The 24,232-nt window shown below is 41.7% G+C and overlaps 4 protein-coding genes across 9 annotated transcripts in view; 2 read left to right on the top strand and 2 right to left on the bottom strand.

The window, feature by feature from the left end:
- The window catches only part of pak1 (p21 protein (Cdc42/Rac)-activated kinase 1), a 43,046-nt gene extending 33,460 nt beyond the window's left edge, over window positions 1–9,586 (bottom strand). For 2 of the 3 annotated variants that reach the window (XM_047593492.1, XM_047593495.1), the window contains exon 1: window positions 9,427–9,586. The gene's annotated coding sequence lies outside the window, so the exon portion shown is untranslated. The remainder of the gene's footprint in view (window positions 1–9,426) is intronic. The other variant, XM_047593493.1, reaches the window with a different exon arrangement.
- A 1,157-nt stretch (window positions 9,587–10,743) lies between these two features.
- Window positions 10,744–12,764, top strand: aqp11 (aquaporin 11). Its single transcript, XM_047593500.1, has 3 exons — window positions 10,744–11,628; window positions 11,722–11,838; window positions 12,034–12,764. Exons 1-3 carry the CDS (start codon window positions 10,791–10,793, stop codon window positions 12,132–12,134), a joined length of 1,056 nt encoding a protein of 351 aa, XP_047449456.1. The 5' UTR covers window positions 10,744–10,790; the 3' UTR covers window positions 12,135–12,764.
- A 248-nt stretch (window positions 12,765–13,012) lies between these two features.
- clns1a (chloride channel, nucleotide-sensitive, 1A) lies at window positions 13,013–18,104 on the bottom strand. 2 transcript variants are annotated; one of them, XM_047593506.1, is made up of 8 exons: window positions 17,840–18,102; window positions 16,290–16,426; window positions 15,531–15,686; window positions 15,188–15,301; window positions 14,935–14,940; window positions 14,679–14,852; window positions 13,564–13,630; window positions 13,013–13,295 (listed from the first exon to the last, which is right to left on the bottom strand). In XM_047593506.1, coding segments are annotated over exons 1-8 (774 nt in total). In that variant the 5' UTR covers window positions 17,959–18,102; the 3' UTR covers window positions 13,013–13,294. The 2 variants fall into 2 exon arrangements, with proteins under 2 accessions (XP_047449462.1, XP_047449461.1); XM_047593505.1 differs by lacking the exon at window positions 13,013–13,295 and having other exon boundaries at window positions 13,560–13,630; window positions 17,840–18,104.
- An 829-nt stretch (window positions 18,105–18,933) lies between these two features.
- On the top strand, window positions 18,934–24,119 carry LOC125013138 (rhomboid-related protein 4-like). Of its 3 annotated transcripts, XM_047593501.1 has the most exons (7): window positions 18,934–19,141; window positions 19,784–19,950; window positions 21,246–21,555; window positions 22,258–22,390; window positions 23,192–23,280; window positions 23,513–23,701; window positions 23,833–24,119. In XM_047593501.1, coding segments are annotated over exons 1-7 (996 nt in total). In that variant the 5' UTR covers window positions 18,934–19,140; the 3' UTR covers window positions 23,940–24,119. The 3 variants fall into 3 exon arrangements, with proteins under 3 accessions (XP_047449457.1, XP_047449460.1, XP_047449458.1); XM_047593504.1 differs by lacking the exon at window positions 23,833–24,119 and having other exon boundaries at window positions 23,513–23,792; XM_047593502.1 differs by lacking the exon at window positions 18,934–19,141 and having other exon boundaries at window positions 19,751–19,950.
- Window positions 24,120–24,232: the final 113 nt, after the last annotated feature.

Genomic DNA, 24,232 nt, shown 5'->3' with positions numbered 1-24,232 from the left:
CCATGTCTCAGTGTTGTGTTATGTTCACAACTCTCACTAATATTGTGTGAAACGTATGAATAGCAGTTGCTTTTGTTAAAATTATAGTTAATGCCTTTGACACCTGTGCGTTTCCTCTTTCAGGCTGGTTTCATGTCCTTAACCACCTTAACCAGCCTGTTAGTGGGTCATTATAAATTCTGCTGCGCAGTCTAAAAATAAATATTAGTTTGGTCCCAAACGTCTCCAGGAAGCAGCCGTTATTCAATATAGAGATGAATGACATGAGAACTCCCCAGAGGCTGAACCAAACTACACCAGAAATGGTTCCTGGCGTCTTGAGATGATGAAGCATTTGCAGCCACAGTCTGTGCATTTGTATGAGTAGTTTTTATTTATTTACTTTTTTTTTTTAATTTGTAAAATAAAATTATCTGGGAAACTAGGAAGCTAGGAAAAACTAAGCTGAAAAGAGCTACTATTAGCTGGGATGCTAGGAATTTGGGAAGAGCAACTATATGGAAGCTAAGAAGCTAGGGAAACCTATTATTAGCTGGGTTGTCAAGAATTTAGGAAGAGCTATTAATAGAAAGCTAAAAAGCTAGGTAGTGCACCTACTAGCTAGGAGTCTAGGATGTTTGTAAGAGCTACTATTTGCTGTGATGCTAGGAATTTAGGAAGAGCTACTATATGGAAGCTAAGAAACTTGGTGGTGTAACTGCTAGCTAGGAGGTTTGTAAAGAGCTAGTATTAGCTGGAATGGTAGGAATTTGGGAAGGCCTACTATATGGAAGCTAAAAAGCTAGGTAGTGTAACTGTTAGCTAGGAGGCTACGGGGGTTGTAAAGAGCTACTATTAGCTGTGATGCTAAGAATTTGGAAAGACCTACTATATGGAGGCAAGGAAAACCTACTTTTAGCTGGATTGTTAGGAATTTAGGAAGAGCTACTACTATGAAGCTAAGAAGCTAGGTAGCATGTGTAGCGTGTCTGCTAGCTAGGAGTCTAGGACGTTCATAAGAGTTACTATTAGCTGGGATGCTAGAAATTTGGGAAGAACTACTATTAGGAAGCTAAGAAGGTAATGTAACTGCTAGCTAGGAGGCTAGGGCGTTTGTAAGAGCTACTGTTAGCTAGAGATGCTATGCATTTGGGAAGAGATGCTTTTAGGAAGCTAAGAAGGTAGTGTAACTGCTAGCTAGGAGGCTACGGCTACTATCACTAGTATAGTTACTGGAGCTGATCAGGACACTTAACTTTCAAATTAGATTTGTCTGTTCGAGTATCAACGGCCAAAACAACATGAAGATGAGCCTGAAAAATCCAACATGTTGCTGACTTGAACCAGTTTTCTTTCCCCTCCTGACCGAACGTTGGTCTTATCTGCGAGGTGAAACATTCAGAATAGCTGTGCGTGTAATGTACTTGGCAGACGAATATGAGCGTCATTGTGTTTTATGGCTGCGAGCCTAATTATTCCTGCCGAGCATGCCGACGTCTGATGAATGCTGACAAGCTGCAAGCGGAGACGCACACAAGAAAACGTGTTGGACTAATATCTGCTTCAGTCATCAATAATACGGTTTATATATATAATTGATTCGGTCAAATTAGAGTTTATAAGAATGTTTAGTGTGAGCGAGTGAGTGCACGTGGACTCACTTGACCGGCCTTATTTAAAATTTTGGAGGGTGTTGTTCCCATTTCTCTGTTAGGACAGAGGTGAGAACACGGCGTGAAACATTTCCCCCCGAGGAAAGGACAAGATGAGGAGGAAATAGATGAGACGAGATGGATGAGACGAGATGACAGCTTATTTAGAGTTTAAATGTTAGCTACATTTGGCTCGTGCGTATATCTGGTTTGGAAATGTTCCTTAATGCTTTTAAAAAAGAAACGGGAGGAAGAGATAGCCAACGAGAGGATCCCTCTGGCAAAAATACTGGCAAGAATAAGACTTCCTCTGTTTGACAGCGAGAGAAAGAGAGAGATGAGGGAGTATTTATAGATAATAGTATTAAAGCCACTTCACTGGTTAGATAGACTGAAGGGCAGCAGTGAGGGAGAAAAGAAAAAGCTGAGTAACGAAGGAAGAGGATGAGGAGAAGGTTACAAGGAGATATGTAGCAGAACAAATGGAGACTGTTTGCTGTTTTGCCTTTTATTATTTGGAATTTATGAAAATGATATCATGACGTCGGTATTTGCAGATATCCAGACACAGTCCTCCTCCCTCCAGCTCGGGGAGAGAAATGAAAGTGACTCACTGACCCAGATTGACAATCATCCACCACCATGTGATCCAGGCTACGACTCCAGCCACACATTATTTTCCTTACTGATTAACTCGATGATTATTTCAGGAGTCATTTCCCTGAGCTCAGTGTGTTACACTTAAATTCCCCGTCGTTCCAGGGTGTGTACCAAACTAATATTTGATAAAACAAATACTGATCCCTGGTGCTCACACATGTCTGGTTTCTACGAACTTTGACTTGAATCGAAAAATACAGTTTTATGTTAACTTACAAACAAACATACGACAGCGACGTCAAAGAACCATCGGCAACGAAGGTCGACTCACAAAGACGACAACCAATGCACAGCTGGGAAATATGCCGTGCATCTGAGACGAAATAACTCTTTATACCAGCAGGGGGCAGAAGTCTGTGTTCGTCATTCAAAAAGGGAAACAGGAAGAGCTACTATTAGCTGGGAAGCTAAGGAGAGCTATCGTTAGCTGGGAAGCTAAGGAGAGCTATTGTTAGCTGGGAAGCTAGGAGAACTACTGTTAGTTAGGAAGCTTGGAAGGCTAGGAAGAGCTACTGTTAGCTGGGAAGCTAAGAGAAACACTATTAGCTGTGAAGCTAGAAAAAGCTACTATTAGCTGTGCGGCTAGAAAGAGCTACTATTAGCTGTGAGGCTAGAAAGAGCTACTATTAGCTGTGAGGCTAGAAAGAGCTACTATTAGCTGGAAAGCTAGAAAGAGCTACTATTAGCTGCGAGGCTAGAAAGAGCTACTATTAGTTGTGAGGCTAGAAAGAGCTACTATTAGTTGTGAGGCTAGAAAGAGCTACTATTAGCTGGAAAGCTAGAAAGAGCTACTATTAGCTGGAAAGCTAGAAAGAGCTGCTATTAGCTGTGAGGCTAGGAGGTGCTACTATTAGCTGTGAGGCTAGGAGGTGCTACTATTAGTTGAGAGGCTAGGAGGTGCTACTATTAGCTGTGAGGCTAGAAAGAGCGGCTATTAGTTGTGAGGCTAGAAAGAGCTACTATTAGCTGTAAGGCTAGAAAGAGCTACTATTAGCTGAGAGGCTAGGAGGTGCTACCATTAGCTGAGAGGCCAGGAGGTGCTACTATTAGTTGAGAGGCTAGAAAGAGCTACTATTAGCTGGAAAGCTAGAAAGAGCTGCTATTAGCGGTAAGGCTAGAAAGAGCTGCTATTAGTTGTGAGGCTAGAAAGAGCTACTATTAGCTGAGAGGCTAGGAGGTGCTACTATTAGCTGAGAGGCTAGACAGAGCTACTATTAGCTGAGAGGCTAGGAGGTGCGACTATTAGCTGGGAAGCTAGAAAGAGCTACTATTAGCTGTGAGGCTAGGAGGTGCTACTATTAGCTGGGGAGCTAGAAAGAGCTACTATTAGCGAAGTGATAAAGAATTGTCTCAAAGCTTTTGATGAGAATAAGTCGGAGAATTCGTGTTGAAGATACTGTATGAACCCGTTCACCTCGTGTTTTTATCAGCCATGTGATGAAACTATACACGCATGTGTTCATCTCCCTGCAGACACACACAATCCAACCAAACACGCCTGCTGTATAGTCGTGTGATGATGCAATACACAATCACACACACACACACACACAGCTAGCAACGCTACAGGGTGTGAATATAATACTTCAACAATGAAATATTCAGCAGCACAACACACAGAAACACACAACGCTAGCGCACACCTCCCTCCATCTACTGCAGTGACGTTGATTCTCAGATGAGATGGAGGTGTGTGTGTGTCTGTGTGTTGTGTAAGGTGTGGCTGCACACAATGAGTGGGTGTTTCCTCCACCATATGCTCTCTGGAAGACGTCAGCTCTTAAGAAGCCAGCACTACTCGGCCTTCACCACATCTTCACCTTCATTTGAAAGAATTTTTTTTTGTTCACATGACGACAGAGAAGAGCTGCATAAAAGCAAAGACATGTGGAAGATGGAGAAATAGCACAAATCTCTAGAACCAATGACAACATAAAGGCTCTTTTATTGCACTGTGGGACGTAGGCGCAGTAAACCTACAAACGTAGCCAAATACCAACCAAATACAGTTGGCACGGCAGCTGGTGGTTGGTATTATGTCACATCCTGTTTCTGTAGCGTCAAATGACAAACTAAAATAAAAATGTGTACAAAAAAATGACACTTAAACATACATCAACATTATGTTAACTATGTAAAATGACTCAAACATCCTTTCTCCGCCCACTAACATGGAGGGGGAGGAGCTCAGGACCTATACTGCAGCCAGCCACCAGGGGGAGCTCTACTCGCTTTGGCTTCAGTTCCACCCTCCATCTTTATACAGTCTATGGTCGGGGGATCTGGTCCAGTAAAGATCTGCTGAACCAATCAGATTGTTTGTGCGTTATTTAAGTGCGGTGGAGTTGAATTTGTCCGTTAATCAAACTCAGGTTCACAAACTCTGGACTTTTGCACATGGTAGTTCAAACTTGACAAGTTAAGATTATAAAAGTACAGACTCTGGAGGACGAGGGGAACAGAACAAAGTGCATTCTGGGATACAAAGATGTATCCCAGTCATCTCCTAGTGAGCATGCCAGAAAGTTTTGTGTCTTTGCCTTCAGACTTGTACAAAAAAAGTCTTAGAAATGTTGAAAATTTGGCTCAAACCTAGAATAACTTTCCAAATCAAATCCTGAGTAAAAAGGATTTGAGTGGTAACACCACGCTAGAGCTACCCCGCCCTACTCTACAGACCGAGCATTTACCAATACTTAACTATTTAATTAACTATGGGTAGTTTAACTTTAGACCAGAACTACTGGTTGAAGTCCAGATAACTGGTCACATCTAACTCCAAAGTGTTTTGCAGTGTGACCGTGGAAGCTGTTCAACATAAATGGTTGTTTCTGAACCGTCTACAGACAGATCTTTAAAAACCAGGCCGAGCGAACCAGGCAGTAAAAGCTCCTGACTGCAGAAAATCCTCTGCGACGAATCGGAGCTGACAGCAAACAAATTAAATTACATCGATGTTATCCCTGAACGGCGCTCCACATGTAAAAGCCTCTTCCTCTCCCGGGGCGAGGCCTCTAATCAGGCGGCGACTCCCGGTTTAATGAAGCTGAAGTGAAGCTGATCAAGTGGCATCATAGATCCACGCTCCTGCACCGTACCATTAACAGCTTAGAGATGCACCATCACCCTTCCTTTCATCCGCCTTCACATCAACCAGGTGGATAAAATACTTGGAGAGGAATTGATCCGGGATCGCGGCTTTCATGTGGATCCAGTCAGAAGGTTTGGTGGAGTTAAAAGAAGAGAGTCAGGGTTCGTCTAGACGCCATGATCAGCAGCTCAGCGGCCTTCCAGGCAGACACACTATCCATTATTCAGCAGCTGGCAGGCTTCTAGCTGCTCCACAGCTACAAATTACTGTTTATATTGCTATGGTGTCTACACTGCAAAGAAAAATATCCACGTTCAAGAGTAATTTGGTTCATTATTGATTGTAGAAATATGCCAGAACATCAAATCTGCAGCTATTTCGAAGGAAACATCGTGGCCTCATCTTCCATCTCCCGGGAGTTTCGCCTCTTCGCCACAACAGCTCGGTGGTGATGCCCCTAACGCCGCTGACTCTGCACCAGCCTGACAGCTAGAAGAATAGATTTTGGGGAATAAACTCGTTCGCTCTCTGGCAGTTCGCAAAGATTGGAAACAAGTAGGAAGAGCCAGGCTGCTTTTGTCCAACAGAACCATCTATGAGCAACCTCCTTGCGTTCCTCGTCTTCTCCTGGAGTCGACTGGATTCACTCCAATAAATCTTTCTATCAGAGGTAATGTAGTGTGGAGATGGGATTGTACCTCATGTTATCTACTCCAGAAATGTTCTGGTCCTTCAACACTACCATAAACTCCCTCACCCTCTCTGGAAGATTGGTCTCCAGGAAACACAGCATTGAGTGTGTTTTGTTGTTGTTTTTGGTGCAGCCAAAGACATTGGAAGACATTGTGATGCTACAGGGACGAGGTTTGTTGAACACACTTTGGAGGAACTACAACAGTGGTCTAAAAGCACATGCCGACACCTCGGGCATAACACTCACACCTAAAACTTAAGGATTAGTCCTCAGCAAAGACAAGAAACCAGATCTTCATGTTGTGTAGGCCTCATGAGATCTGCACAGGAATCTATAAACGACAACGGCCCCAACCAACATCTGATCACAGGCTAGAAAGAGCTACTGTTAGCTGGGAAGCTAGGAAGGGCTACTATAAGCGAGGAGGTTTGGGAGGTAGGACGAGCTACTAGGCTGAGAGAGTAGGACAAAAAACTATTAGCTTGGAAGGCTAGGAAGCTAGGAAGAGCTACTATTAGCTGGGAAGCTAGGAAGAGCTTCTGTTAGCTGGTAGGTTTGGGAGGTAGGACAAGCGACTAGCTGGGAGGCTAGGGAAGTATTAGCAAGGAGGAGCTAAGAAGAGCTACTGTTAGGGAAGTGGATGTAAATATAAAGATGAGACCGTCTCTTTTCCTGGATATTCCCATTATTAGAGGAGCTCACAAGTCTTAGACTCAGCACTGCCACGTCCATGAGACGTCAATCTGCCGAGAGGAGAAACTCTGGCAATGAGCAGCGCTAAGTATCTGGTCTCCTGGACAAACTGAGCCACAACTGACTCCAACTGAAGCTTTTACCAAACATGAGTCACAGCAAAGTCTGTATCTGTATCAAGCCTCCTCAGATTCTTTATTGATCCAAAACAATCAATTTTTTGCAGAAATACTAAAGAGGAAACACGCTACTGCCAAGAGGACCAATCACAGCTCTGCATCACCGCATATTTCATTTGTTTCAAATGTGTTCATTATTTCTAATATTGAATAAACTCTTCAAACCCCTGACAAAAAAAAAAAAAAAAGCTGACTGAAACATTGGCTAATAATTAAACTGCTTCTTATCTCATTTGCAAATTTTAATTCATGACACTACAATAAAAGCAGTAACATAAATAACAGGAGGACAGAGACAGAGGCAGCCTTGTGTCCAGCAGTGAGAGGCTGATATTGTAGGTCAGCAGGTCGAATTCACTCCCGAAGCCCAAACAAAGCGGCTGGAAGTTAAAAATAACTCCGGTGACAGGTGAGACAGAGGCCAAAGTAACAAACACACACACATTCACAGACACACACATGCTCATTTGTCTCCTGAAGAAGCCAAACCCGAAGCCACAGGGGCCAAATGGACCATTGACTCCTCCCGGGCCTCCTCGCCCTCCTCCGAGGTGTCAAAGCGACAACTGGGTGGCCTCAACACTTCACCAAAAAAAAAAAAAATACACAACAACACATCACATTAGCCACACCCAGTTATCCATGGCAACCAACCGACCCCCCTCCCTTCTTCCTCCATCCATCTCTCATCCCTCCAGCCATGTGTCCAGATGCCGGGGCCGAATTGGAAACTCCATTACCCCGACATGTTTCAGGGCGCGTCAGAAATTATTAAAGAGAGGCTCAGATTTTAAATGAGTTGGTTTCCATTCGTGTCTTGGTGTTCACTCGAGTTGCGTGGTTCCACCAAATACAACGGCTCTGAAACCACCTCCACCAGGTCAGAATTAATCTGACTTTGGGCCAAAAAGCTTTGTGCACACCAACAGTGACTAATTTAAATTAAAGTGTAGTTTTTTTTATGATATAACATGAGATGGACGTAAAAGAAACAGAAAACACTGCACAAAACATTGTTCAAAGGGAAGTTTAACCCGACTACATGCATTAGCTTAAGTGATGTTGTAGAAAACGCACTCATCTGTGCAGTCTGAATATTTAATGGGGTATATTTACAGCTCAAAATATTCCAATATTTAGACTTAGACAGACTTTAATGATCCACAATGGAAATTGCTCGGTCACAGTAGCTTAGATGCACATAAAACACTCTTAAAAAAAAAAAGAAAGCTAAAATAAAATCAGATTAACTTAATGACATGGAGAAAGCATTCACGTAGAGGTGTAGACCCAATCAGACGTCTTCAAAACAATACAGTCAATTAACTACTAATTATGACTTTCCTCTTTAGATAGTAAAACTATTTTAAGCCACGAGATTTCCTTCTACTAGTCTGAGCCCAGGTTCTACTTCCGCAAACTATGAGTACAATCTTAAATACAGCAGTGACAGGGAATAACACCAGCTTAAACACACATACCAGAGGCTACTCGCTCTCATCCTCCTGCATAAAGAACCCAACTACAAATATGTATTTAACCTGACTGTGTGCATATTGTAGTGAGGATATCAGGATGTATTGTATTTATTTTTATGCTGCTTTAATCAATAAAACTGGAGGGGAACTCTTTTATAACAGGGAGCAAAGGGCAGCATCAGCCCAACTGAGCCAGCGAGAGAGAAATGCATTCATTTAATGAGCTGTGGCTGCATTTTGAGAAGACTTGGAGATCTCTCATCCGTCTGTAATCAATAAAAGTCAGCAGATATACATATGCACCATGTCCAAGCCACCAAAGCCACTAAAACCTCCTCTAAAATCTACTGAGTGAACTCTCCAGGATCAGGTGATTTCTGCTGAGAAGTGTGGAAACCAGAGCTCCAGTCAGGTCACTGTGAAGCCACTTCCCAGAAATATGGAATACAAACACTCTAATTAGATCATTTTTTAAGATGATTTCTTTCTGAAACATTTAAAGCTTGTACGTGCACTTATTTTAACTGAGACCAGAGCATTTGGGAGTCTGGATTACTGGACTACAGCTTGATGAATCATGCCTGAGGTATTCTCTGAGGTAGAAACTCATTCATTCATTCATTTATGGTCCTGCTACCAGTAAAAACAACTCTACATTTACCATCATTGTGTTCATATTGGTATAATTATAAGAGTAAAAATGTGACCTGGAAAGAAATCGCGTGTAGTTATAATAATAATAAAAAAAATAATCACAGTTCCCACCCACACCTCGGACTGTAATAACCTGACCGTGACCGACTTCAGGTCCTCTGTGTGCGGCTTGATGGGCCTGCAAGACATGCTGAAGATAATAATGTGCTCCCAGACTACAGTAACCATTCACCCCCCTTCCCTTTTCTTTTTTTTTTTTTTTTTTTAATTTATTCTCAAGCAAATTAGCCTCTAATTACCAGAGAATGGAGGTAACACGCTGATTTAGAATTAAAACTCGACTCACCGCTTGTCTGCTTGCAAAAAAAAAATCAATAAATAAATGTAAATCCCAAAATGCTGGGTCGTGATTTCCGACACCGGGACACAGCGGTTCATGTATCCGGCTAAACGTGCTCCCCTGTCGGCTCAGCCTGCTCCGCTCTGCCGCCCGATCCCAGGCTATTGTTAGCTGGGCTGCGCACGAAGACCCGCCCCTTCACATGCCGCTGCCGGCACGCCATTGGTCAATGCTCAGGTCCTCTCGCTTGTGATTGGCTACTGTGTGTATCCGTCATAGGTTGGGGCGTGGCGCCAGCTCGCCGGCACATACAGAGAGCTGTGGTGCGTTCATAGCCAACGTCAAAAAATACGACAATCCACCACCTTTTAACAATTTCAATCAGTGTGGCGTTCAGGTGTAACGTAGTCAGCGTATTATAACGTAAAAATAAATAGGAATTTATAAAGATTGAATTCGTGAAGCTAAAACAACCTGATCATTGAAAAAACGGACATTATACTCACTTGCCAGTTTTATTAGGTACACTTGTGAACGTATTCTACGCTAAATCCTCCTTCAGGGCTGTTCTTAATGTCCAGTTTATGTTGAAACATCGTCTCATGTTATTTAAAACTAAAAATTTATACCATAACATTCATGAATGTATTCATTTTCACTAGGATACCTCATCAACTGGGCGCAACTTACACTTAAAACAAATACTGACGGCACATATTATAGATAAATATAGATTAATTCACACATATAGAATTATAAATACATATATAGATAAAATTTGTTGTTAAAACGTGCCTCCAATGACAGCATAATTCGCTTTAAAATATTTTCGTGTAAATACTTATATTAGGCATATAGGCCTATATACTTTTATTATTTTCCTTTTATATATTAGGAACAAATGAGTTGGTGTAGAATGAGGAGACAGTGACATCTTGTGGGCAGAGAGTTGGATGTTTTAACACAGTGAAGACAAGAAATGCTGAATGTGTTGTGTGGGCCCAAAAAATAAATAGCAGACGTTTGTAATGAAATGACTCCCTTGATATGACTTGTAAATAAAGGAAACTTCAACTTTCACCTTTTACCTTTTATGGGGGAAGGAACCATATTCGGGGAAATTCATTAATCTTGATTTTGTCCATGACAATTAGAAATTTTGAAAAAAAAGTAATAATAATAATAATAAAGTTTTGTGATGACCTACTATAACACACGGGTTGAACTTTAAAATTCCCATGTACTTCAATGAGTTCCCCATAAAGGGTTAAACAAAAAAAAAGCCAGTGTGGTTATTTATTGTTTCATTAGCCAACCTCAGACTGTAGCTGGTCCCCAGAGATGGTTTATGAGATTTTAGTGGGTTTTAAATGGAAGCTGGGGGACGTGAAGAGGAAGAACGATATGAATATTTAATAATTAGTGGAGCAGATGAACTGAAAGAGGGAGGAGGAGGAAAACTGCGAAGCTCCATCACTTCCGCACCATGTGAGACACCGGGACTCGAGCTCATTTGCTCCCGTTTGGACCTCGCATCCTCCGGGGTGGAGCAGCAGCAGCCCCCGGTGCATCCGAGGCTTTTACCGGGGCGTGGGGGGAAGAGCGTGAACATGAGCGCGGACGTGTCGGTGTCTCTGTCGGTGCTCGTGGGCATCATCGTCCTGAGCGAGGCGACCCGCAGGTGCGTGACGCGGGCCCTCGCGGACACCGGGCTCTGTGTGTACGCGGTGGAGCTCGTGTCCACCTTCCAGTTGTGCTGCTGCACGCACGAGCTCAAGCTGCTGTCCGAAGTTGGCGGAATCGAACCTCGTCTCGCGCTCACCTTCACGTACCTGGCGTCCGTGGTGCACGCGCTGACATTCAGCGGGGCCATCGGGAACCCCTCCGGTACGCTCGAGCACGCGTACCACGCGAGACTCTCCAGCGGCTGTGCGCTGCGGAGGATCGCGTGCCAGTTCGCCGCGGCGGCGGCCGCGCGAGCCGCGGTGCCCGTGCTCTGGTCGATGGGATGGTCCGGTCTGCACGTGCGGCACAAGTTGCTCGGTTTCCAATGCATCAGCCCCATTCACGCGCCCCTGCATGAGGCCGCTGCGGTGGAGTCCGCGTGCGCCTTTGCGGTGCAGACCGCGATTACGCACACGCGATCGATGGAGGAGAAATACCGCGTGCACGCCGTGGCTGCGGTCATCACAACTGCGGTTTATACAGGTGATATGGATGGATGGATGGATATAATAATAATAACAACAATAATAATAATAATAATAATAATAATAATAATGAAACGTGTTGGTTTCTGAGGTGGAAAAGTGACCGGAGCCGTGTTCAATCCCGCCCTGGCCTTCTCCACCCAGTTCCCCTGCAGAGGAAGCTCCTTCCTGGACTACAGCCTGGTGTACTGGCTGGGACCTCTGCTGGGTGAGCAAAAAATAGTCCAATACTCCAAGACTTCACACTGAAAACAACATTTCATGTTCTTCTTCTGGTACTGAAAGTGTTGACTCAGATCTGTTAAGCTGCTTAAATGTGAAATTGTCCTGATAACTCATGGAAGAAGCACTTAAAAGCTTTAAAGCAGCTCTTTAAATGCCTTGTTGTTCCCGGTTGTTTCAGGGATGATGAGCTCAGTGCTGCTGTTTGATAAACTCGTCCCTGCTCTGATGAGGAAGTCGTCGACTCTTCATCTCCCACTGGACGTGAAGAAGGAAACATGAACAGAGGAGAGGAAACGTAGGAGGCGACTGACATGCACTTTTTTTTTTAGACTGGATCATTTAGGGAGACCTCACGTCTGAAGCACATTTAAAAATCATAATAAATCACTTTTATTTATTTTTTCTTTACATCTGAACAGAATCAATCTTATAATTAAATAAAACCTGCATGAGACGATATCATGATGTCACTGAAAACTGCACAACTAGTATTTTAACTGCAATAATATATAATATATTCTACACTGAGTCAGGTTTTATTTTTATGTGATAATTTATTTAACTCCACTGTGGAATAAATAAACATTATCTAGTTTAACATTAAATTATAACCATGATTTGTATTTTAAAGTTATTTTAAAGTGTGCACATTATTTGTGTTTAAACTAGACCCAGTGTAGCATGAACTGTTTGTGATTTAACTTATTTTTCTGGATTTAATTACATTTCTAACTGGATTGTATTTCTTTAATTGTCTTATGTGCCTGTTCTTTGTTTTTTTTAAGAGAAACTCAGATTTTTATTTGTGAAGCACTTTTGTAATGTTGACTTGAAAAGTGCGATAGATATAAAGACTTCTGTTGTTAGTGATTCTCTGTAAAGTCAAAATAAACTGAAATCACATATTTATTGACTGATTAGTGTCAATGAGTTTTATAATTACTGAAAATTTACATATTTTTTTTAATGTTCTGAGCTGGGAAATCTAAAATAAATTAAAAACAACATAAATAAAGTGGAACAAAGTTGGATTTAGTTCAAACTAGAATGAAATAATTTCAGTAATTCAGTTATTGATAATGTGTATTAATGAAATAAAGTTACATGACTGTGAGTGGTCACTGAATTACAAAAATAAAACAACAACAAAAAACAAATACAAAAACTATTAATTTATTGACAGTTTCATACAAAGATTTTTTTTTAGGTACAAAACAGAAAACAGAAACTCAGCGTTTAATTGTTACAGTCAATAACGGGGTCGGGATGTTATTTCAAGCTTTAACTAAACGACAGCGGGAGGTTAATGTGTGAGCTCCAACACAACGAGGAGACGAGTTTAAGTAGAAAACGTTTGACGTGAGAACAGAAAAGTGCCTGAAGGGAGAAGCGACGACGTCCTCTCCTACGAACCCAGGATGTAAACACGAGCTCTGAGATCTGTGGAGCGAGACAGAAATAAAGAAAAATAAAAATCATCCAGAGACTTTTTACGATCAAACCAAACTTTTTTTGTACATGTTCTTGTCTAATTCTGCTACGTGGGATAAATAATCAGTGTCTTACGTCTCCGTCCACACTATATACAAGGCGGTTACCTAGGCAACCGGAGCCCAGGACGTCGAGCGGAGACGCCGAGAGACACGATTGATCCAAAATAAATAATTTAATGGTTGTTTTTTTTTTTAGTTTGTTCAGAGTTTCTCACCAATGATCCACGTCTGCGTCTTCGAACTGACCGGCCTCCATCGCCGCCGCCTCCACCTCCATCCCGTCTGACACAGCAAACACACAACAAACACACAACATGAACACAACAAACACACAACAAACACACAACAAACACACAACATGAACGGAGGGAAGAGCTCAACAAACAAAACTCTGGAATTACTCCCCCACCTCCCTCCATCTTTCCCCTTTCACTCTCCCTCCCATCTTCATCCCTCCCTTTTCTCTCCTCCCTCCTTCTTCTTTCTCCCTCCATCCCTCCCTTCCCTCCCTCTCTCCTCTTCCTCTCTCCTCTTCCTCTCTCCTTGGGGTAATAATAATCAGATCCAGATGAAGAGAGTAAATTAACTTCCTGTTTATGAGGAGATGAAAAGTAAACAGAGAAATTTCCTTCAACATTCAACCTGTTTCTCTTTTGAAACACCGTTAGCCTCCTAGCCTGTTAGCCACCTAGCCTGTTAGCCTCCTAGCCTGTTAGCCTCCTAGCCTGTTAGCCTCCTAGCCTGTTAGCTGAGGAGCTACACTATGATCCAGTACTAAGAGTTAACTGTACTTCCTAGCCTGTTAGCCTTCTAGCCTGTTAGCCACCTAGCCTGTTAGCCACCTAGCCTGTTAGCTGAGGAGCTACACTATGATCCAGTACTAAGAGTTAACTGTACTTCCTAGCCTGTTAGCTTCCTAGCCTGTTAGCCACCTAGCCTGTTAGCCACCTAGCCTGTTAGCCACCTAGCCTGTTAGCCTGTTAGCTGAGGAGCTACACTATGATCCAGTACTAAGAGTTAACTGTACTTCCTAGCCTGTTAGCCTCCTAGCCTGTTAGCCACCTAGCCTGTTAGCCTCCTAGTCTGTTAGCCTGTTAGCCACCTAGCCTGTTAGCCACCTAGCCTGTTAGTCTGTTAGCCTCCTAGCCTGTTACACTGAGGAGCTACACTATGATCCAGTACTAAGAGTTAACTGTACTTCCTAGCCTGTTAGCCTCCTAGCCTGTTAGCCTCCTAGCCTGTTAGCCTCCTAGCCTGTTAGCTGAGGAGCTACACTATGATCCAGCACTAAGAGTGAACTGTATTAAAATGAAACTAAGACCGATCCAACCTTCAAACTCTGGCTTGGCCTCTTCGGTCCGGACCCCGGCCATGTGGTACTGCTGAGCCACGGACTGGGCCAACATGCCCTCCAGCCTCTCCAGCGTGGCCTGGCCCTCCTGGGTGAGGGCGGACAGACCCTCGTCACAGGTGTAGAAGGACGGGATGTCGGCGTGGCCGAGTTCTGAGGGGGCGGAGGAAAGACACCGTGAAAGAAAAGCATGAATCATGAATGAGGATGATGAATGTGGAGGACGATGTCTGACCTGCTTCTGAAGACCAAGAGTCCAACGAGAGAGAGAGAAAAAGAAAAGAGAGGAAATAAATTAATTAAAGTTTTACTGGACACACAGAACTAAACCTCTAACAGTTTTAATTTACATATTTAATCCTGTTAAACTTATTAGTTCATTTACATAAATATGAAAACTCACAGATTAAATATAATTTAAAGTCCGTCTCAAATAATCGGAAACAGAGTTTGTAGTTGAATAATAATTAGTTGTTGTTGCTCCTCACCGGCCTCCTCCACGTCGTACTCCTCTCCTTCGAAGTCGTTGTCGGAGTCGTCCTCGTCCTCGGGGTCGGGGTGAAGCGCTTGACACTCGCACATCGCAGAGAACATCGACTCCACTGAGACCAAACAACAACAGCAACAACACAAATCAGATGAATTCATCTAAATAACAGGGACTGTTTCCCCTCGTGGATTAATGCGTGGTGCGTTTACTGGTTGTAGGACAGATGAACATCCAGTGGAGCATGAAACCTTCAGAGACGATTTGACCTTAAAGATGTTTTAACTCTTAAAAACTAAAAAGTCTTTTTAGATTTTAGGTGGTTTTGGTTTTTATTCACTCACGTGACGCCTTGTCGCTCGGAACAAATCGAATCTCTGTGATCGTTCCTTCGTCATCATCATCACCTCCTCCTCCTCCGCTGCTGTCGTCATCATCATCATCATCATCATCTTTATCATCATCAGCTGATCTCTCCGTCATCTCAGCCTCGTTTTCACCTGTGAGGAAAGAAAACATCAGAACATTTGTTTTTAATTTATTTAATTTATCTTTCAGTGCTTCGTTCGTCCTGGATGAGTTCAGGTTAATAAAAACTCTACAAACTATGACCTGGATGAAACGTCACAGACACACAGGGTTTGGCTTTTTAGATTTTGTTGGAGCCAACAACCGCTTAATACAGATGAAGAATAACAAACTCCAGCAGCAGCAGAGAATAAACCTCAGTAAACTTTGGTTTTCTAACATAATAAAAACAGAAAAATATAAATATATCAACATATAATATAATCACGACTCTGTGTCGTGTTGCCTTCAATATTCAGTGGGGACATATTTTCAATATTTGGTTTTGAGAAAAGAATATAAATATAAAACTACTCCGGGATGAGAATGAACTTAGGAAGGAAGGGAGGGATAGAGTATAGACAACTATTAGACAACTATTCTTCTAATTCTTGTTGTCATTGTGTCATTTTCCTCCTGTAAACAGATGGTTGGGGGTCAGCAGACCAAGCACAGCTCAACTTGGTTTAAGGACAACAAACATGTCGTGACTCTTCTCTTCTGGTCTTTAATTTAAATGGCATCGTTTCCCTCACCGCCCAGTTTCCCGTTGACCATGACGTACAGGTGCTCCTGTGGGAAGGCGCTGACGTCCCTGGAGATGGCGTGGAGGCCGATGGTGGGATACTCCAGAGAGAAACCCATCCCCGAGCCGTCGAACCACGACAGCCGCCTGGATAGAAAATAAAAAAACAAAACACAAAACAGCTGAGAGAACCTGTGATAAATAGTTAAAAGCATCAGCAGCTTCCTCCGTAACCTAACCATCAGTTTATTCTTTAAAACAAATAAAGTTAAACAGAGACGCTGGTCTGTTATTCGCTGGCTTTTTATAAACAAATGGTGGAATAAATTAAAAGCTAAAACAAAAAAAAAATAAATTGAATCAGCTGCAGACGTTCTGTGATATGTGACGGAGAAGATTCACGTTGGACAAAACACGTCTGTAGTTTAGTTTATAGTTAGTTTAGTTCAGTCCTGCAAACATTTAGTTAAATGAAACATCCATAAATGTCTGTACACTAATCAAAGACCAATCCTCCTCATTTTTCATAACTGGATCAACAAATAAACCTGTTAGACATTCTCCACTAATATGAAATCTACAAAGACTTTGGATTTATGTGCTCTTTTATTTGCGATTATATATTATTTCTTGCACAAATAATCTGTTTTTCTGGGACAACTACTTCCTCGCGGTTTGGTATCACGATGCTTGAGTCATGATATGAGACATTATTGTGGCATTATGATCCTCCAAGATTCAACACACTTCACTGAGAAATTTTAAGTGCAGCTTAAAATACAAGATCGACATCAGACGTCAGTGATAATGACAAACTGTCAAAAAACAATATTAATCCAAATGATCCATTTCCAATTTGTTGCATTTGTACAGAAAAAGAAAAAGTGGTGGTGGAGGTGTGGAAGTTGTTCATAATCGGCCCAAAACATGACTTTTTCTTTTAAAATCAACCTTATATCAGGAAAAAAAAGTATTGCAATATCGATATGTTTTCTCCACTGTTTATTTTTTCTATTATTTCTATGTTGTTACTTTTTGTATATTCATTCAAATTTGTTATTGTTTTTGTGTGTATATTCTTGTCTAATTTCGCGCTAAGTTACTGTGATAAGGAAAATTTCCAAAACACAGGATAAATAAACAATGTCTTATAAAATACTGTCTCTGAAATGTTTGCAGCCTCCTGACAGTTGTCATTGCACTGGATTGTGTTGCATTTCTTATAAACTTAATTTAAATAAATAAATAAATAAATAAAGGAAAAAGAAAGCTATGTTTGCACGCAATGCTGTGTCGTGTTTATGTGGATTAAAAGAAGCTTTGAGCTGAAACCCTCATTGAGTCTGGAGGAGAAGGCCACTGCTGCAAACCAGGTTACAAGTGTTAGCACAGGGAGCTAACAACACTGCTAACACGTCTCTACTGTGTATTAGTACATTTTAACAACAAACGCATTAAGCACAAATAAAACCCGAATTAAAAAAAGAACATTAACCTGGTAGCTGAACCTGAAACTGTCGGTGTAAAAAAAGAAAAACAAGCGCCACATGTGTCACTTACGTTTCAGCCACGTACAGCGTGCCGCAGCCGAGCCACTGGCCGTCCATCACGGCCGTGGTCTCGGCCTGCTCGTGTCTCACTCCCTCGGTGGGAGGATGGAGGTTCTTCAGCAGAACCATCGTCCGTGGAGCCGCGTGAGAGGAATGAAAAAGGGGGAAAAAGTGCTAAAAACAAAGCTGCCGTGACCCGTTCGGTCAACACGACGGGCTGAAATATCGCGGCATGTTCAAGAAGACGTCGAGTAATCACGTGACCAACGCTGGCAACGTAGTGTACTAGCACGCATGCGCAAAGGGGATTCTAAGTTTTTTTTTTTTAACGGCATTCAGCGCCCTCCACTGGTGGCGGCGCGTAACTACCACATGTGTAGTTTTATTGTTAAAGTATTAACCCGGTATTTCACAGTTTCACTGCTCTTATATTTGTGGAGGTTTGAGTTTTAATCATAGACTGTTTATAAATATGGACTAAACATGTCTCTACGTCCTCTTATTGGCCAAACTGACGCTATTTTCCCTGAGATATATCCGCATATTTCTTTATTCTGTGACATAAAGTGGTCCTGAAGGACAAAACACAAAGACATTTCAGAAAACATGACATATCATGTTGTGGAAAGGGTTGGGACAAGACTTCTTGTTTCTGACCAGACAGAGCTTGTGTTAAAATATAAGTTATATCTAGCAGAAATAGTTTTAGGATGTTGTAAAAAGGAAGATTCTTATGTTTTGCTTTAAAATATTTGTGCTGTTTTGAGTTTAACCAGAACCTGAACTAATTTTATGTCTCTAATCTGTAATATACACAGAGGGATATAAACCCCACACTAACACTAACCCCACAAGCTGCGATGATAAAACATTAAACAAATAAGAAGATTTAACTTTAACATGAGGTTCTGGCAGAGATGGGGACTCGAGTCATTGTGACTTGGACTCGAGTCGCTGTTTTGATGACTTGTGACTTGAATTGACAAAAAATTAAAGACTTGAGACTCGACTTGGACTTGGAAGTTAAAGACTCTGGACTTGACTTGACTTGAGACGCGATGTTTTCAGTTTTAATATAAATCTAAAATGAATATGAGTGATGTCGGTCAGTCATGTTACCTTACGTGTGAATGGGAGAAACATGCCCTTTGATATCAGATCAGTACCATCATGTCTGAGGAGGTTTACCAAAGGTCGCCAACCTGGTTTTCTTAATTACCACCACGGAATGAAAGACATGCGGCACAAAGATACCAGACAACCAGACAACAACGTCAAACTTTTCCCGTCACCTGAAGACTCATTCTGCACAGTAAGTAAACTAGTAAATATTATCATGTTAGTCAGTAGTAGATGAAGTTAGCTTGATGTGATACGGTGGTGACGGAGATATTTCGGCTTCGCGGAATTTGCTTTCGTTTTATAATCAATTGTTCATTTTCTAGTTTTTAATAATTTGCTAACATCCGTTCAACTAGCAACAGCGGGATAAATGGGCTAAATGATATGCCAACCAACTCAGAATCATTACGTGTTTAATGAATTAATTATTAATTAATGATACATGTTTGTAGAACAATAAACGATCGTTGTACAGCCATGTTGTACAGTGGCCACGTTCAGCTGATCTCACTGCAAACGTATTGAAACTGCAACGGAAGAAAACTGCCCAGATCTGATCGAGAAATACTGACTCAATCCAGTTTGATTGTACTTATAATATCAGGCAAACTCTGCGTTGACTGTGAGACTCACAGGCTTTCAAGACAAAATGTGGTTAAAACTGAGTAAGATGGATAAATTGGCCAGTGAAGTTAAGTGAAAGTTACTAATATCTTTTTTTTGGTTGTATCTTTCATGTGCAGTAATGTGCTTTTTTTTAGTGTCTTTAAAACGGTTTCCAGCTCCAAAACTCTGTATTTAACATGTGTAAATGTTTCTCTTGGCGTTAAAGTGAATAAATCCAGGCAGCTCAACATGAAGAGAAGCTTCCAGCTGGGTCTCCTGCTTCTGCTCGCCCAGCTCTTCCAGGAGGGTTTGGGAAACCTTCCCGCTGTCACCATCGCTGTCCTGGGATTCAATGTGTATCTGTACGTCTTCCCTGCTGCTCCACTGGAGGAGGTAACAGAAGGCTCCAATGCTAATCTGTGAAGCTACATGTTTCTAATCTGTGAAGTTACATGTTTCTAATCTGTGAAGCTACATGTTTCTAATCTGTGAAGCTCCTTGTTTCTAATCTGTGAAGCTCCTTGTTTCTAATCCATGAAGTTACATGTTTCTAATCTGTGAAGCTACATGTTTCTAATCTGTGAAGTTACATGTTTCTAATCTGTGAAGTTACATGTTTCTACTCTGTGGAACTACATGTTTCTACTCTGTGGAACTACATGTTTCTAATCTGTGAAACTACATGTTTCTAATCTGTGAAGCTCCTTGTTTCTAATCTGTGAAATTTCTAATCTGTGAAACTACATGTTTCTAATCTGGGAAACTACATGTTTCTAATCTGTGAAGCTACATGTTTCTAATCTGTGAAGCTCCTTGTTTCTAATCTGTGAAGCTCCTTGTTTCTAATCTGTGAAGCTCCTTGTTTCTAATCCATGAAGCTACATGTTTCTAATCTGTGAAGCTACATGTTTCTAATCTGTGAAGCTACATGTTTCTAATCTGTGAAGCTACATGTTTCTAATCTGTGAAGCTCCTTGTTTCTAATCTGTGAAGCTCCTTGTTTCTAATCTGTGAAGCTCCTTGTTTCTAATCCATGAAGCTACATGTTTCTAATCTGTGAAGCTACAAGTTTCTAATCTGTGAAGTTACATGTTTTCTAATCTGTGAAGCTACATGTTTATAATCTGTGAAGCTACATGTTTCTAATCTGTGAAGTTTCTACTCTGTGAAGATACATGTTTCTAATCTGTGAAGTTGCATGTTTCTAATCCATGAAGTTACATGTTTCTAATCCATGAAGATACATGTTTCTAATCCATGAAGTTACATGTTTCTAATCCATGAAGATACATGTTTCTAATCTGTGAAGCTCCTTGTTTCTAATCTGTGAAGCTCCTTGTTTCTAATCTGTGAAGCTACATGTTTCTAATCCATGAAGATACATGTTTCTAATCCATGAAGATACATGTTTCTAATCCATGAAGATACATGTTTCTAATCCATGAAGATACATGTTTCTAATCCATGAAGATACATGTTTCTAATCCATGAAGATACATGTTTCTAATCCATGAAGATACATGTTTCTAATCTGTGAAGCTACATGTTTCTAATGTGTGAAGCTGCTTGTTTCTAGTCTATTGTTTATTCTTTAACTTTATGAGCCAAGGTTTTTCTACAATGAACTCTTGTTCCATCAGCTCTAACTCAACCATTATTCCATGTACCACACATTTGTGTATTTTCAGGCCTGCGTGAGCCTCCAACATGTTTTCCATAACAAAGAGTGGCGTCGTCTTTTCTTGTCCCCGCTGCACCACAACGATGACCTGCTTCTCTACTTCAACATGGCGTCCTTCCTCTGGAAAGGCATCCACCTGGAGCGACGGCTGGGCGGAGGCTGGTTCCTGTACCTGCTGTCGGTCTTCTTTATCCTCACCAGTCTGGTCTACCAGCTGCTGCAGGCGCTCATCGGAAAACTCATCGAGCGCTCAGATTCTTGGGCGGGATTCATCGACCTGACGTCTCTCAGCGACGAGTGTGCTGTCGGCTTCTCGGGTACAAACGTGTTTGTGTTTTAACTGCTCAAATTAAATGGTTTTCACTTTAAAATGTGAATCATTTCTTAATCTTTTTTTGTTTACAGTTGTTAGGATTTCATCTGCTCTGGTGATACCTCACAACTAATCAGTTCATCTAGAAAGGTTTTTTCTTAGCCCTGAAACCAGACCCAACTAAAAAGTCAGGATTTATTTATTGGCAGAAAGTTGGTCTGAAGTGTCTCAGATGAGAACTGTTCATGCTCCAGCAAAGATCTGTCGGACCCCGAATAGTTTGGACGGCGTTTAACCCTCAGACGTCAGTTTCATTTACGAAAAACAAAAACAAATACGATGCAATAAAGTCAATATTTTACATAATCTTGGTCATATTCAGGACTGATTTGAAGTTTAACGGAAAATAACTATTTTTTGTTTTGTTTTTCGTAAAAAAACAACAACAGTGATTTTAAGTCAACTCTGTTGACCTATTACAGTTCATTTATTTATTTTAAAATTTCAAACTTTGTGTATCAGTGACTTTTGTTGGAGGACTATCCAGAGAACATTTAAAGACATTTTTCTCTCCGTCATAATGAAATCCAGATGTTACCAGACTCGTAATCCGATAACAATCAACTCTTGCATAAAAATATAATTATAATAATAATAATAATAATCTGATGAAGGAAGAATAAGTCTGTGCACCGTCTGTTTCCAGGAGTCCTGTTTGCTCTGAAGATCGTCAGTAACTACCTAAACCCGGAAGGATTCACAGACGTGTTGAACATCCGAATCCCAAACCGCATCGACTGGTGCGTGGAGCTGGTTCTCATCTATCTGATCGCTCCGGGGTGAGAAACTAGTCGTCAGCGATGCAGTCGATCAGATATGTTCTTAAAACCTTTTTTTAAAACCCAACACAGCACAAGAAAAAAAAAAAAGCTACCACCTCAGCTGTTTCCATGGAGACGAAAAGACCTGGACCTTAAAGGGAAATCGCTTTGTCACCGTAGCTTCGTTGCATATAAATGTAAACACCCTTAAAAAAAATGCAAGAAATATTTTTAAAAAAATGAGATTGAATTAAAATAAAATAAAAACAAACGGCGTAATCAAAAACTTTACAGAGTTAGCATCATCAACAAATATACAAGAAGTAGTTGGAGAAAGAACAAAGAGGAGAAGAGCAAGGAACAAGATGGAGATGAAGAAAAGAAACGAGGAGGAAAAGGAGCAGGAGAAGAGTAAAGAGAGGAGGAGGAGGAAAGAAGAGGAGCAGGAGGAGGAGGAAGAAGAAGAGAAGCGGGGACATGTCTCCTCCATGTCCTGAATGTCTGGAGACGTCTCCTCGTCCTCATCCAGCTCTGGTTCATCTTATTTGTCTCCATGTTTCTCCTCAGAGACAAACAGATTTATTCTAATAACCAGAGAAACCAGAGGATCTGGTCTCAGACTGAGCGGCTTTTATTCTGATCATTATCGTTATTATTATTATTATCGTTATTATTGTTGTTGTTGTTGATGTTATTATTATTGTTGTTGATGTTATTGTTGCTGTTGTTGTTGTTATTATTGTTGTTGATATTATTGTTGTTGTTGTTGTTGTTGTTGTTGTTAGAGGTGTGGTTGATGAAGGTGTCTGTGTTGTCCAGGACGTCTGTGGTGGCCCACGTGGCCGGGATCCTGGTGGGTCTGCTCTACATCTTGGGTCCACTGAAGTTCATCATGGAGACGTGTGCTGGTGGGTTCACAAAAAAAATAAAAATAAAAATAATAATAAATAAAACATCTGATGAAGCTGAAATAAAACAATTAAAGACCAGAACAGTTTTCAGTCCGAAGCAAATAACATTTTCATCAATGAGATTTAATGAGATCCAGAGGAGGAGGAGGAGCAGGAGGAGGAGGACGACGTTCACTGACGTCTTCAAAACTTCCTCACTTCACAGTTAATTTGACGTAAATGTCTTCAGTTTACAGCGCGACGGGACCTGTAGCAGACAACAGGACGGAGGACAGGAGGACGCAGGGAGGACGACCTGGGACAACTGAGGACATGTCGGATTATTTTGAGTCGTACGTGGCCGGACTGACGGAGGAGCAGCAGATAGAGAGGGTCATGGGACAGTGTCTGGAGCAGCTGAGAAGGACGAGGACAACTAGTAAGAGTCCTTCCTTCCTTCCTTCCTTCCTTCTGTCTTCCTTTCCTTCTCTCCTTCATCTCTTCCTTCCTTAGAAGGTAAGAGACTAATTAAATGTGAACAGATTGAGACGTAATGTTTCATTTCTTTAGGACAAAGGAGACAGAAAGAAACTGAGGACATCCCTGACGAGGACGAGGAGAAAGAGAGAGGAGGAGGAGAAAGAGAGAGGAGAGGAGGAGGAGGAAGTAAAAGTTGAGGAGCTCAGGAGAAGAAGGGGGAGTAGGTTTGAAGAGGGAGACACTAAAGAAACGAGGAGGCGATGGTGAAGACGTTTTATCTCCTCTGCGATTTAATGTTTCTCTCAGTTAAACTTTTGCATCTGAGCCCAGATCCCATCCTCTGTCTCAAGCCCTCCCTCCCTCCCTCCCTCCCTCCCTTCCTTCCCTCCCTCCCTTCCTTCCTCCCTCCCTCCTCCCTCCCTCCCTCCCTCCAGGGAGACACAGCAGCTGATATATCCTACTGACCACATGGTGGCTCAGATCAGGCCTC

Source organism: Mugil cephalus, chromosome 9 (genome assembly GCF_022458985.1).
Source record: "Mugil cephalus isolate CIBA_MC_2020 chromosome 9, CIBA_Mcephalus_1.1, whole genome shotgun sequence".
Classification (NCBI taxonomy): domain Eukaryota; kingdom Metazoa; phylum Chordata; class Actinopteri; order Mugiliformes; family Mugilidae; genus Mugil; species Mugil cephalus.
The sequence above is the reverse complement of the archived record's forward strand: the minus strand, read 5'-3'. Positions and strand labels throughout refer to the sequence as shown.

Coding starts and splice junctions, on each gene's coding strand:
- aqp11 (XM_047593500.1), top strand. CDS start 10,791: ATGGAAGCTGGGGGACGTGAAGAGGAAGAACGATATGAATATTTAATA. Junction 11,629..11,721: donor CACAACTGCGGTTTATACAG/GTGATATGGATG, acceptor TTGGTTTCTGAG/GTGGAAAAGTGACCGGAGCC. Junction 11,839..12,033: donor CTGGCTGGGACCTCTGCTGG/GTGAGCAAAAAA, acceptor CGGTTGTTTCAG/GGATGATGAGCTCAGTGCTG.
- clns1a (XM_047593505.1), bottom strand. CDS start 17,958: ATGGTTCTGCTGAAGAACCTCCATCCTCCCACCGAGGGAGTGAGACAC. Junction 15,687..16,289: donor GGTCAACGGGAAACTGGGCG/GTGAGGGAAACG, acceptor CTTTCCTCACAG/GTGAAAACGAGGCTGAGATG. Junction 15,302..15,530: donor TCCGAGCGACAAGGCGTCAC/GTGAGTGAATAA, acceptor GTTTGGTCTCAG/TGGAGTCGATGTTCTCTGCG.
- LOC125013138 (XM_047593501.1), top strand. Junction 21,556..22,257: donor GTGTGCTGTCGGCTTCTCGG/GTACAAACGTGT, acceptor GTCTGTTTCCAG/GAGTCCTGTTTGCTCTGAAG. Junction 22,391..23,191: donor ATCTATCTGATCGCTCCGGG/GTGAGAAACTAG, acceptor TGTGTTGTCCAG/GACGTCTGTGGTGGCCCACG.